This window comes from Phanerochaete carnosa (genome assembly GCF_000300595.1).
Source record: "Phanerochaete carnosa HHB-10118-sp unplaced genomic scaffold PHACAscaffold_19, whole genome shotgun sequence".
Taxonomy (NCBI): Eukaryota; Fungi; Basidiomycota; class Agaricomycetes; order Polyporales; family Phanerochaetaceae; genus Phanerochaete; species Phanerochaete carnosa.
Genome location: NW_006767646.1, coordinates 39,221 through 52,188, shown reverse-complemented (window position 1 = coordinate 52,188; position 12,968 = coordinate 39,221). Strand labels below are relative to the sequence as shown.

Here is a 12,968-nt window from a genome sequence, read left to right as displayed (position 1 = left end):
GCATTGTAGGAGTGAGCTGCTTTTGCCTTTCCTCAGAAACTTGTGTAAGGTTGTCGTAGGGGGTGTCCTCTCACTCGCACCATGAATCTGAACCAACTTTATTCAAGTCCTAAATATATGGTTTATATGTGTGAGAGTTAGGAAAATTTTACCTAGGCCGATGCCTCGAGCTTTATGAGCTCAAGAGCCCAAAACGCTTATCTAATAAATTGAGCACTTAAACAGCATGCTGGCACATGATCGGGACACCGTTGGAACTGCACCTCCTCGGTGATCTGAAGTGGGCCTGCCCGAGCACCATCTTTACACCCGCCCTCTCAAGCTGAAGTGCAGCGAAGGCGATACAATACGTAGAGACTAGAGCATAGAGTAGTAGTAGGAATTTGAAGGAAAATAAAACTATACAATTGCCCATGATACCCTTAAACATTCATGGGGATTTTGTGCTGTGAGACGACATTGCAAACCACCATGCGCTAGGCGAGTAGGCTGTCCTGGAGCTCGGATTACCTCTTGGTGATAATTTCAACCTTGTACATGTGTTCGGCTGCTGGGCAGACTACGAGTGTGAAGAAGTCAAGTACGGCCCGATTGGTCACTTTGTTGCAATAGTCAAAGCGAACACTGTGGTCGATGATGCCGATGTTTAAAAGTATGCCTTGGTAGTGGTGCATGCGGCATACGCAACCGAGCCAGTGCAGGGCATGAATGCCTTGGTGCAGCTCTGGGCCTCATTCAGATGCAACGAGCATACCAAGTAATTGGTGACGGCTGACGATTTTGTTTGTCTTCTTGTCCCGCTCGACCCAGAAAATGAAGCAGTTGGGGTTATTATTAAGATACTCTTCCCAGTAGTCGATGAACGCAATCTTGAAGCACGGAGGGTCATTTGCAGTGACCTTCAATATGCCAGGCATGGGTGCTGCAGCCATGGAGTCAATCTTTATAGCATTCGCGTGTTCTGCACCTAGCTGGTTATCAGAGGACTTGCTAAGGGAAACAGCCCCTTCAGGTGTAGAGTCTCTGGCGTTGTCTTTTGCTTTGCCCTTGCTTTTTGGGTTATACATGGTCAGGTGTTTAGACCTGAATCTTTTGAAGGAGATCCACTTGGGCTTTCTCCAGATGATGCTTTGGATCATGACCTTCAAGTCTTTGGTCATGATGTGGTAGAGATTGTCACAGATGGGGTCTTTGCCTTTGGGCAGTGACGCGTTAATGAGTAAGAGACCAATGAGGGAGTATGCTGCGTAGTTCGAGGGAGTCAGCACAAGAGACATGAGCTGGTAGAGCTCATCCCAGCTCTCTGGAAACTTAAGGTAGGCGTGTTCAGATGGCTCGCCGTCCCAGTCTAGCCTGCGGAACTTTATACTGTCCGCGGATTCATACTTAGAGTTTGGCAGTAAGAATGCACACTGTAGTGAGCCAACAGGGTCTGGGACTAACAGGGGTGGTTCAACCATGCTGATCCAGTCACCCCAAGTGTTGCAGTCTGATTTAAGGAAGGCTCTTGCCCCCTCACGAATGCGCTTAGGGTTCACGTTGAAGAACGAGACAATGCCCATCTGGAAAAGCTCACAATGTTAATTACTACTAAATAGTACTAATTAACACTAATTCGTATGGTAACATTGATTAACTGACCCCCTCTATTATGCTTATGTTTCTAATAGTAAATTAACACTAATGTAGTAATTTATTCATGAACTGTTTATGAGCTGTTCATTAGCTATTCATTTGATATTCGTTAACTGTTATGTGGTGTTAATGAGCTATTATTTTTTGTTAATTGACTGTTATTCACTGTTAATTGAATGTTAATTGGCTGTTATTTCAGTATTCTTAGCTTCAAAAATCAATGTACTAAACTCAAATTTAATTCTATACACATTTCTTATGCTATACATCATATTGATAGCTCTATACAAGCATAATATCCAAAAAAAAGAAAAAAACAAAAGAATGGCCCTAATGAAAATTGAACCCCAGTCTCATTATTTTCAAGTGACCTATTAGAACATGCACAATTTAATTATTGAGCCATAAGACTCATATAAACTTTACACTTCAATGTTCCTATATACACTCAGCTAACAACTTACAAATAATTTCTAAGTGCAATCTAGAAGTTTAACACATATTCACACTTCTAGGTCTAAATATAACTGTTGCCTTTGTATATAATGCTAGATGTACAATATTTGATACAACTGTCATTTGCTAATATAACAACCTTTAATATATACAGTAGCTTTTTGCAATAGATTATCAACCATTGTTTTAGCTATTGAATGCGCTGGATAAAATAACATGTTGTTAGTATGCATATAGTAATAAATAAAGTGCAGAATAAATATGACATTTTATAACATAAGTACAGTCGTATATAGCTTATTAGCTAGTACCTAGCAAAAAGAAACTATTTGCTGTTCTTGCAATAGAACACGAATGCTAGTCTATGTATCTAAAATATGTTAGTGATGTTAAAAGCTGTATATATTACCTTTTGCTCTAAAACTAGCATTTTATTCTACTACTTGTATTTGTAAAATGTATTACTGCAATCTTTGACAATTAGCAGTTTGAAATATAAGATATAAACTTTAAACAGCATTAAAATGTCATTTCAGCGCCTAAATACACCTAACATCATTAAATACACCTAACATCATTAAATATAAATACGTCATTTAAAAGAGAATTTTAAAAGAGCTTCATTATTAAATATAGTTTAATAAAATGTTACAAATTATACTTACTTTTATGACTTACTTTAAATACTAATGACATTTAGCTAATATTACTAGTAATTACATTTTTTGAACTACAAATATAATAATTGGATTTGAAGCTAAAATGTATAACTATAAGAGTAAATAATAAAAATCAGCACAAGTTAAAACTAAACTTATTAACAGTAGTCAAAGTATTAAAAAAGTATTAAAAATATTTAAAGCTATAAATAACTTTATACATACTACAAAATATATAATGACTATTTAAACTAATGAATAGCACTACAAAGAAAGATCAAAGTTTTGCTACATTTTTTAAAAAAATTACTATGGCAAACTAAATAGTATATATATATAACTCTCACACTAGAATACCAGCAGCATCTTTGGAAGGTATTATATTGATATAAATACTGAGTGCACAAAATATATAGCAAAAATGGCTAGAAAATAGGCATATATTATAAAAACTATAAAATACTATAGTTCACAAGATCAAATATAACTGTGCCTTAGCAAAATTTTATACTATGTGACACTGCTATAACATATTAAAGATATGACACATTATTGAAATAGCTTAGCTATAGAAATATTATATTTGTTAAACAATAAAAACATCCATATACACTTATTTCTAAAAAGCACTGATAATAGCTGAAGCATGTATAATATAATATTAGATGTATCTTTCAATAGAGAATATTTTGTACATTCAACATATAAACTTTAAACTAATATTTACAGAGCAAATTAGTACTAATAGTATACTAATAACAAATGGTAAACTAATATGTGTAAATAATATGTAGCTAACAAATATAATATGCAAAAGACTTATAATTAATATTAAAAGAACACATTAATATTAAATTATATTAATGACAAACAATGATCTATTGAGCATATAGATTGTGTAGCTATCATGAATAGCATACAAAGAACTTGCAGCTACTATATTGAGAACAGATTAACATTTATAGTATAATATTAACAAATAGCAGATTGATCAGCAGAATAAGTATATAGCTAACAGGAAAAGTATACAATGAGCGTATAAATAGCATTTTAAGAACAGATTAGCATTTATGATGTAACAATAACAAATAGTGAACTGTTTAATAGATTGAACATATCTTTGACAGAAATAACATACAAAGAACTTATGTTTAGTATTGAGAGAACAGATTAGCAAATATAATGTAATTATAACAAACAATGAACTGCTTAGTAGATATAATGTACCTTTAACACAAATAGTACACAAAAAACTTGTGATTAACACTCAGAGAACAGATTAGCAAATATAATGTAACTTTACCAAATGGATAACTGCTTAGCAGATATAGTGTACAGCTAACAAAAATTGAATAACAAGAACTTCAGATTAGTATTCAGAGAATGAAATAACAATTTTAACATTTCTATAATAAACAGTGAACTAATTAACATATTTAACAAAGTAAAAGTTTTGCACTAATGAAGAGAGAACAAATTAGCTGATATAAGATGCAGTTACTATATCTAACATATAGAGAGTGTTAGCTGAACTCATTTAACTAATTACCTTTCATCTAATAAAGCAAAAATGAAATAATATCTTATGAATGTTGAAAGAACACCCATTACTGCTAATTACTGTTAAATTAACAAACTGGATTTTTCCAGATGCCATATGGCCACTTCTTGCAGTCCTGCGCTATATCTTTGGTCGTAGCTTGTGCTCCGCGCTTAGCAGGTGAGGGGCCAACAATTGGCCCGTCTGTCAGGGCACTGAGCAATCCATTGATCCAGATGAACCAATCTGTGGGGAATTCGCCAGCACATGGCCAATGTTCATTGGGCACCTCCTCCGAATGTGCTTTGTATCACTTCAGCAGTTTGCTCACCTTGTGCGAGGCACGGCGGCATTCACGCTTCTTGTCCGTGCGCTTGCTTTCACTGCGTTGCTTGTCTGCTAGCAAAATGTTGGCTTTTTTTTTCTTGCACTTGCTCCTGTGGTAATTATGTTTGCAAATCTGATTCGTGTCAGCATCCAATGGCAGCTCTAATTCCAGCTTGGATTAGTTGTTGAACTCTTTGTCGTCAAAGTCATCGTATGGTGTTCTCAAAGGCTGCATATTCTCGAGAGGTTGCGTGCCGCTGCCAGACACTTCAGAAGCACCGTGTATGTGGTTCACCAACGGTGTACTTCCTATGCCAATAGCTGGCGATGGGGTCGAATCGCATCAGACAGCCAAGCTTCTAGCCCTGCTTCAGTCATTGCAATGTCGTGGTCCTGGTCAGTATAGCCAAGGTCCTGAGAACCTCTGCCTGCAGAGCCCGGTCAAATGTCTTCCAGTCTGTCCGTGAGACTGCAATTGCCAATGCAGGTGAGTAAGTCGCCGATGACATGCCTTTGGTGGCCGTTGTCTGTAGATGTCAATATGGCGGGGCGCCTTGGTGAGAGGAATTGATACCGTGGTCAACATTCAGTAGAGCGTCAATGGTCCAGGCATCACTCTAGGTTATGTATCACATGTTGCAGTTATACATTCTTCTCTAGGAGCCTGCGCAACAGGTCGGCCTACATGTTCTGAACTACGTCCAGATAGTCAGAGTGCTGCGTTTCTAGAGAACTGTGGCTCACAAAAATGGCGCAGTTGCTGCACCGCCCCCAATATTGCACACATTTGATACTAAAGTTGTACACCTATTTGCGCTGGCCAGGCAGCAATTCTGGATGGCGCTCATGCAACATGGAGCGTGGTGGTCATAGTCGCGAGTACAACTGTGAAGAGGAGTATTGAGGCTGCAGCCTAGAATGGCCGTAGCACTCTTGTTCCTTTCGAGGGGATCTGCCCCGTTCAGAGCTGTGCAGCCGTTGGTCTCTTAGAGGTCAAGTTGCAGACTGTGTGTCCACAAGCCAACTTTGTCTATGTAATCTAAAAACTACTCTATCTAGATGATGGGACTCTGGCAATGAGAGTGCATCAAGAAGTCTTATATGTGTTTGCACTTGGCACCGGCGCGTGGTAGCGCTCACCAGTGCTTTACCCCGATTTGGTCAAGGTAGTAGTCGAGGGCCACCAGGTTCTTGCAGTGGTCATAGTTCCCAAGTTGTATCTCCATAATTCCATTTTACTTTGAATTCTATCTTCTTCCCAACACATTTGTGTGCTTTTATTTTGTCCACTAACCATTCCATATCTTCTGAAGTATCAATGTTGTAATAAACTTGTGTTTCTCTGTGAGGAAATAGGATCTTGTCACTTTGTTTGTGTCTTCTGAGTAGGCTAACATGGAATCTTGGATGTAATCCACAGGTTTTGAGGTCTTCTGGTAAGTCTAATGTGTATGAAGATGTTAAAGAATTGCCGTCCACTATACTGAATGGTCCAATATAGCATGGTGTGAGCTTCCTCGTTCGTCCCTTCAGGAGATTAATATTCTCCATGGACAGATAGACTTTGTTGCCTGGTTAAAGCGGGCTCTGCTCACTGCAATGCTTGTCTTCGTCATGTCTTCTCCAGTTTGCATGGTAGGTTTGATGTACCTGGCTATCGATTATCACGTCATGTGCCGCGAGCAAATTGAGTACGGTGCATTCAGCGAAGGCCTTTACATCTGGCACTAGATTATTGGTAGAAACTACCTTAATCATGCGTGGCATTGTACTCTGGACTAGCTCAAAAGAGGCGTAGCCAGTAAATGAGTTGATGGATGAATTGAGGGTAAATTCGACCATCAGCAGTTTGGAGACCCAGTTCTTTTGGCCTGGGCTGATAAACGCTCTCAATATTTGTTCAATAGAGCGATTGGCCCTCTCCATGGCTTTATCGGTTTGCAGGTGAAACGCTGTTGACATAAGTTGTTTGATACCCAGCAGACGCATTACCTCTCTCCACAATCTAGACGTGAATCTAGTATTGCAGTCAGAGACAGCGTCGTCCAGCAGACCGTGCAGGCAGACAATCTCCTTGATGAAGACCCAGGCGAGATCAGAGGATCTCGTCGTCGTAGTGAGAGGGATTAGGTGTACATTACTTGTCATCTGATAAAGGACAACCTAGAAGAAGTCAAATTCCTCGTCCTCTAGAAGAGGCCCTAGGAAATCCATAGCAATGAATCCCCAAGATTGCCTAGGGATGGGCAGACTGTGAAGTAGACCAGCAGGCATTTGGGTGGAGGGCTTGGTTGTTTGGCAAACACCACATGATGTGCAGAACTTCTCCATGTCTTGACTGAGAGTAGGCCACCAGTACCAGTGCCAAATATAGTCATTGGTTTTTCGGATACCAAAATGGCCGAGGACCATATGGGCATGGTCAATTATTAGTTTGACTAGCGCGTTCTTTTTGAATTTGACCTGGGAATACAAAGCACACAGTGCTGCAGCCTGTTTCTCATGAAAATTAGGCCACTTTGTACCTTGAAGATCTTGAAGTGAGCAGGATTAGCCAGGATCTTTGAGAACGTTGCATCCTCAAGATAGCCCAACCTTACACACTCCATGAACTCGACATCAGTGTCAAAATCTCTGGTCAGCGGTTGCAAACTCTCATCCTCGAAGATGGGAGGATTTAGTTCTGTCAGAGGCAGATCACTTAAGGCAGCTTTGGCCACCCGAAGCTCTTTGCGAGTAATCAGACCGCGGGCTGGCAAAGGTCTATCTTCCTCTGTTGGTCCCATGTGCACTGATTGTACTTCCTTGAGTCGATGGAAGGGTAGGTTCACCTTCAGGATCTATCCTGTAATCTGCACTGACATACTTGTCATAGGGATGCATCTTTCCTTCTTTGTTGCTTTCGTAGTAACTGGATAAACAGTCTGCCACCTTGTTGGTGATTTCTTTAATGTACTTGATCTAATAGTCAAACCGAGTGAGGAATTCCATCTAATGGGTCTGGCGATTAGACAGGTGAGCTTGAGTCTTGAAAAATTTGAGAGCCTTGTGGTCGGTTATAATACAAATGCTTTGTCCCAGCAGCTTATCTTCCCACTTGTACAATGCTTCTAATATGACGATCATTTTGAGCTCAAAGATTTGGTAGGCGTGTTGTGCATTAGTCAACTTGCGGAACATGAAGCCGGCAGGACGACAGTGTTGCCAGTCTGGCCCCTGTCCGTACATGGTGCCTACTCCCGATATTGATGCATTGCAAATTACCCAGATGGGTTCATCGTGTCGCGGGTCTATTGGTTTCAATATAGAAGCCTTGCACACTAGGTATTTTATCAATTCAAAGCACTTTTGATGAATAGGTTGCCACTCGAACGATAGGCCGTTCCTAGTCATCTCTGCCAATGGCTCCGTATAAGCAGATACATCGGGCATGAAATGCGCTAGGTACTGTATAAGTCTAAGGAACTTCTGCACGTTGTTGTAGTTTTAAGGTGAAATAGAGGGGAAACCTCTGGGACTCCATTAGTAATATCCTTGTAATGCTCGAACCATTCTTTCTTAAGTCTGAATGTGTCATCCTTCGAGTATCCCAAGGGCTTGAACTCCTCAGGCTTCACCAAAGCATCTCTCAGGTGGAAGGGTGGTTGTTCCTTAGCTTTGGATATAAAAGGTTCTGTAATTTCTTTTTCTGTGATTTTTCGGTCGAGTTTGTTTTTCAGTTCTTCTATCCACACTTGAGGGTCTATTGAATGCACGTAATTAGCTCCATTGGACTGCTTATTCCTCTTAAGTGCAGAGTTATCCGAGCTCTGCACTTGGGCTGCGAGCTGTTAGCCCGCAGAAACTAGTCACTTCTGAAATGATTCGACCATGCGCATTGAGTGCATGGAGGCCAGATCATCGTTGTTACATTGGTTATAGGTGTTTGTATGCCTTATAACATTTCCCTCCCCCCGCAGCACAGGCAGCAAGGTGTTGCCGATGCATATGGTGTAATTCCCAAAATCGAGCACCATCTTTGTTTGATGCATAAAAGGTAGTCCAAGAACCACGTCGTATTTAGGTATATTCACGATATTCTAGTATATTCTGTGGTTATCTCCCGCAATAATTAATAAGGTTTCTGTGCTGAAGTTCACCTTCAAGCGGCTGCCTACACACTCTAATTGCAGGGAAATGGGGTTGCTGAGAGAGAACGGTGCTATTCCGGCAATGCAGGTGTATTCTGGACTCATCGCATTAATGGTGCTTTTCGTGTCTAGAAGAACCTTCACCTTCAGACCACAAATGGTGGCTCACATGGCCATTGAGAAGCCACGAGCCAGTGGTCTCTCTCTGGCCATGCCCTGTAGTCGTATCGCTGCACGGCTAGCAAGTTGAGATTCAACCATAAGCAAATGATCTCCAGAAGTGGACATTTCATCTACTACGGAGTTCTCTGCTTGGTCAACGTACTCTAGATTGTTGTTGTCAAGGCAGTTAACACAGTTCCCGTAGCCCGATATATTTGTGTTGACCACATCCTGATTGTCATCAAATGACACAGAGGTGTAAGTAATCACGGTTGCAGTGAATAAAGCATTCTTTGGCCGCAGTACGCGATGGGTGTAGTTTTGCTCTGCCAGGTCACGTTCCACAGTGTGCTCGAACACCTTATTGATTACAGGGCGTGTAACACCTTGGCTTGCAGCTTTTTGCAGCAAGTGAAAGTCATGTCGCAAATTTTGAAGCTGATCTTGCAGTAGTGCCATCTTGCCCTGGGCATGTCGAAGACTACCCTGAGTGCATTGCAGTCGAAGACCCGCATTTTGCATACGAGTTACAGGCTGTTCCTGGGCTGTTTGTGAGTTGTCAGGCATTGAAGACAAACCCTCCATTTAGTTGACCTTGCCATTGCCCGTCGTCATTTGTCTCATTAACTGATGGTGGATAGACTGTCCCCTAGAAGCACATTGCACTGGAGAGCGGTCTCTTGTAGAGGATCAGCCGGGTGATCTGATCAGATTATCAATATTGGTTGGCAGCCCCTTGTTACAGGGCAATTTGTGGTCCTCTCGTAATATGTGTGCTTCACTGCGTGCAGCCATGACTTCCTGTGTGAGGTTTGCAATGCGGCCATGGAAACAGTCACGCTCTAGCTGCTCTTCTTGCATGTGCGCTTGCACTTGTAGCAGGAAGTTGGTGCTGGTCAAGTTGTAATAGCAATGGTATACATTGTCTAAGAACAGTGGTCCCACCACTAAAGTCAATGTGTACGCTGCGTGCTCTTCCTCCGATTGTCATTGGTGGTCCACCACTGATGCGTTGTCTTCAGTTACTTTCATCGGTGAGCGGTCAGCGGTGGAGTCTGAGGTTTCTCCCTTGGTCTCGTTGTTGCTGCGGCCACCAATGAATAGGACCAACGCAGGTGGTCCAGTTCTATCGCTAGGTGGTAGTGAGATTAGTACCATTACATCCTGATCTCTTTCGCCCTCAGGAATTTTTTCGAAGGCAGGGAGTTCCTTGTCATCTTGCAAGTCATTGCTCGTGGCCATAGCCGCAGGCAGCCGGGCAAGTCAATCCACTTTGTGATTGGCGATGGCTTTCAGCTGTACCCATTCTGGCACCACCGTTGGAAGACACTCTAATTCTAGGTAAGGGGCAAATGGGTCACAGGTATCCATTGGTTCATACTGATCACTAGCAGTATGAGTAATAGCTGCGTTAGAATCAGAGATATCTATGGCACTGGCCCAAAACTCATCCTCGTCCTCCACCCAGTCATTGAGGATGTATGGCTGGAAGTATTCATCTTCAGACTCTTGTCCCCAGTTGTTATAAGAGTAGGTGTATTTGGTGCTGTCACTATTAGACTCTTACTGGGATCTATCAACTGAATAGTTGTCAGTCTCCCCGTGCTCATCTTGTGTTTTGCCACAAAACAACTGTCTGTCCTTGTTGATATGGAGGAGCTCTCCAGTATCCTGTGAATTTGACGGCCCAGCCTCGGGCTCTCAGTCATTCGTCAGTTCGTCATGGCCATCAGCCTGTACTTCGACAATTCTAATTGCCCCTTTACTATATTTGGAGCATTCTCGGTCAGTAGAGTAGTGCCCAAGGCAATTACACTTGAAGCATCGTACAGTGGACTTGTCAACCAGATTGCCTTTAGAATTATTCATCCTAGATTGCTGGTCTTGCCTTGATGACAATTGTTTGTTTTGCGGGGTAACCATCATGGAATGCATTGGACAGAAGTCATGCTGGTTGTCTAATTGATTTTGTGAAGCCTGCGGTTGCCGGTTTTGTTGTGAGTCTCTCCTGGAGTTAGATCCAGGTTGGTACGTTCTATCTGACTGTTCTTGGGTGTTTGTGTTTGGTATCAATGTGGACTGGTTATTGGCTGCTCTTGTGCTTTGTTGTGCAGGGTGGTTCGATGTGCTTGTGCATATAGCAATGCCGTTTGTCTTAAGGTTATTCTTGATCCAGCGGGCAATACCATACACATGCTCTAGTGTCAAGTTCTCTGCAGTGACGTTGTGGATCCTAAACAAATCTTTGCGAATTTGCAATGTCAATCGTCTGATGAACCTGCAGACAATCCCATAGTCTGACGGTTTGACATGCATGCAGTTGGCAGCACATGTCAGATTGTTAAACAATTGGTTACTCTTCCTGTAGGTGAGTAAGTGACACAGTCAAACTGCGTTGCAGTACCTCTTGCATCACTCTTGTGAATGAAGCACATATACATTGCTCGAGCAGCCTCTCTAAACATCCACAGCACTCTATGCACATAGTACAGCCTCCATACTTGCTCACAAAACCACTTTTTGGCCTGGCCGGTCGGGCAGTAGCTGAAGTACGTCAGGCAATGCCATTCATAGGCCTCGCCACACTTATTCTGCATATTCATGATGTCTACGAGTTGTGAGATGAATCGCTCAAATTCTTCTGCGTCATCATCACCCCCGTACGCAGTAGGTGGTTTGACTTGGGACATCTTAGGTGGGTTCACGCCTTGCGGCAGACTCTCACTTAGTTAATAATCAATAATTTCTTCTATTGTACGCATGCTACGTAGTACGCCGAGGTCTACATATGTGGGAGCAGTTCGTGCTACCACAAACAGGCTTGGCCCTTGTGCAGTAAGCAGGTAATACGCTCCAGCACACAAAGCACTGCTAGTTGCTAGTCCCTTTCGAGGACAGAGTCCTTCTGTACCTTCAGTAGAATCATTTGAACCTCCAGGTGATCTTTCAGAGCCTCCAGAGCCTTTAGGTGGTCATCCGGGACCTTCAAGTGGTTGTCTAGGGCCTCCAGAACCCCTAAATGCTTCTGTTGCGGTAGATGGTGGTTTTTGGGGCTATTATAACGCAGCATACCCTCAGGTGCCCACGTTCAGGTAGCCACCATGGAACATCATGAAGTGTGCTCTCGGGTGAAACGGAGGTCCTTGTGCACCTGTCGGTGCATTATTCATTGAGGAATGGGCCTGGTTAGTTTGCTGAGGACTTTGACTGTCACTGTTGTCCTCCTCGCTGCTGTCACGTTGAGAAGGCCCGGCAGCATTGGCGTATCTCTGATACATGTCATATTTCAAGAATCTTCCATATTGAGCCTCTGAAACATAGCCTGAATGGTCCTCATCCAGTTGTTCACTGAATGAGTCTATTCACTCACTCTGTGCCTCTTCAGGTTCAAGTGCCTCATTTCCGTGAAGCAATTTTGCTTCACGAAAACGGATATTTGGAGACTTGCTGTGATGAGAAAGTACGTCCTCCTGCACATGCGAGTCCTCTGGATGTTCACTGGATTGTCGATTCTTGGCAGGTTTGGGTATTTCCAGCCCATTGTCTTTTTGTTGTTTGAGCCAGCAGATATAAGTCCGCTTGCACTGTTGGTACGCCTCACGCGTCTCTGATGGGAGACGTGGGAGCTCCTCAAACTCTCGTTCAGAGTCTGGTGTGCTCTGCTCTTCCAGCAGGTTCTCCTTGCTGGAGGCTAGAGGCGGCGTATTGTTCAGTGTATGTTACACTCCACTGGGCCCTGCATTGCGCTCGTTGCTTGTTGCAGGCTTCTGTGAAGGGCCAAGTTGTTGAGCGGCGTGTTGCAGGTACTTTATCTGGTTTAACACCAGGTTTTGTATTCTCTGCTCACGCGTATCCTACTCTTTTTCCTCTTGTTCTTGTTTGGCCCCCTGTCGTCACCTTGCTGACAAGTCACTGTCATGGGCGGTTACGAGTTCTATGCCAATTTGCCCGAGTTCGGCGTACATCTTGTCGATTTCGCCCATTACTTGGGCTGCCAAGAGTATCTCATCTCTCACATTCTCTTCTTCTCTTGTCGAGTTGTTACTGACATCTTCTAGG

General features: G+C 42.5%; 3 protein-coding genes across 3 annotated transcripts; all 3 read right to left on the bottom strand.

Moving 5' to 3' along the window:
* Nucleotides 1–731: 731 nt before the first annotated feature.
* Nucleotides 732–1,562, bottom strand: PHACADRAFT_201793 (uncharacterized protein; the record flags this gene model as incomplete). The annotated part of the gene is made up of 1 exon (XM_007402071.1): nt 732–1,562. The coding sequence occupies one exon, from the start codon at nt 1,560–1,562 to the stop codon at nt 732–734; it is 831 nt and encodes a 276-aa protein (XP_007402133.1).
* An 8,610-nt stretch (nt 1,563–10,172) lies between these two features.
* Nucleotides 10,173–11,599, bottom strand: PHACADRAFT_188922 (uncharacterized protein; the record flags this gene model as incomplete). Its single annotated transcript, XM_007402070.1, has 4 exons — nt 10,173–10,455; nt 10,477–10,607; nt 10,740–11,271; nt 11,349–11,599. The coding sequence occupies 4 exons, from the start codon at nt 11,597–11,599 to the stop codon at nt 10,173–10,175; spliced, it is 1,197 nt and encodes a 398-aa protein (XP_007402132.1).
* Nucleotides 11,600–11,983: 384 nt separating this feature from the next.
* Nucleotides 11,984–12,651, bottom strand: PHACADRAFT_33532 (uncharacterized protein; the record flags this gene model as incomplete). Its single annotated transcript, XM_007402069.1, has 3 exons — nt 11,984–12,231; nt 12,280–12,600; nt 12,633–12,651. 3 exons carry the CDS (start codon nt 12,649–12,651, stop codon nt 11,984–11,986), a joined length of 588 nt encoding a protein of 195 aa, XP_007402131.1.
* Nucleotides 12,652–12,968: the final 317 nt, after the last annotated feature.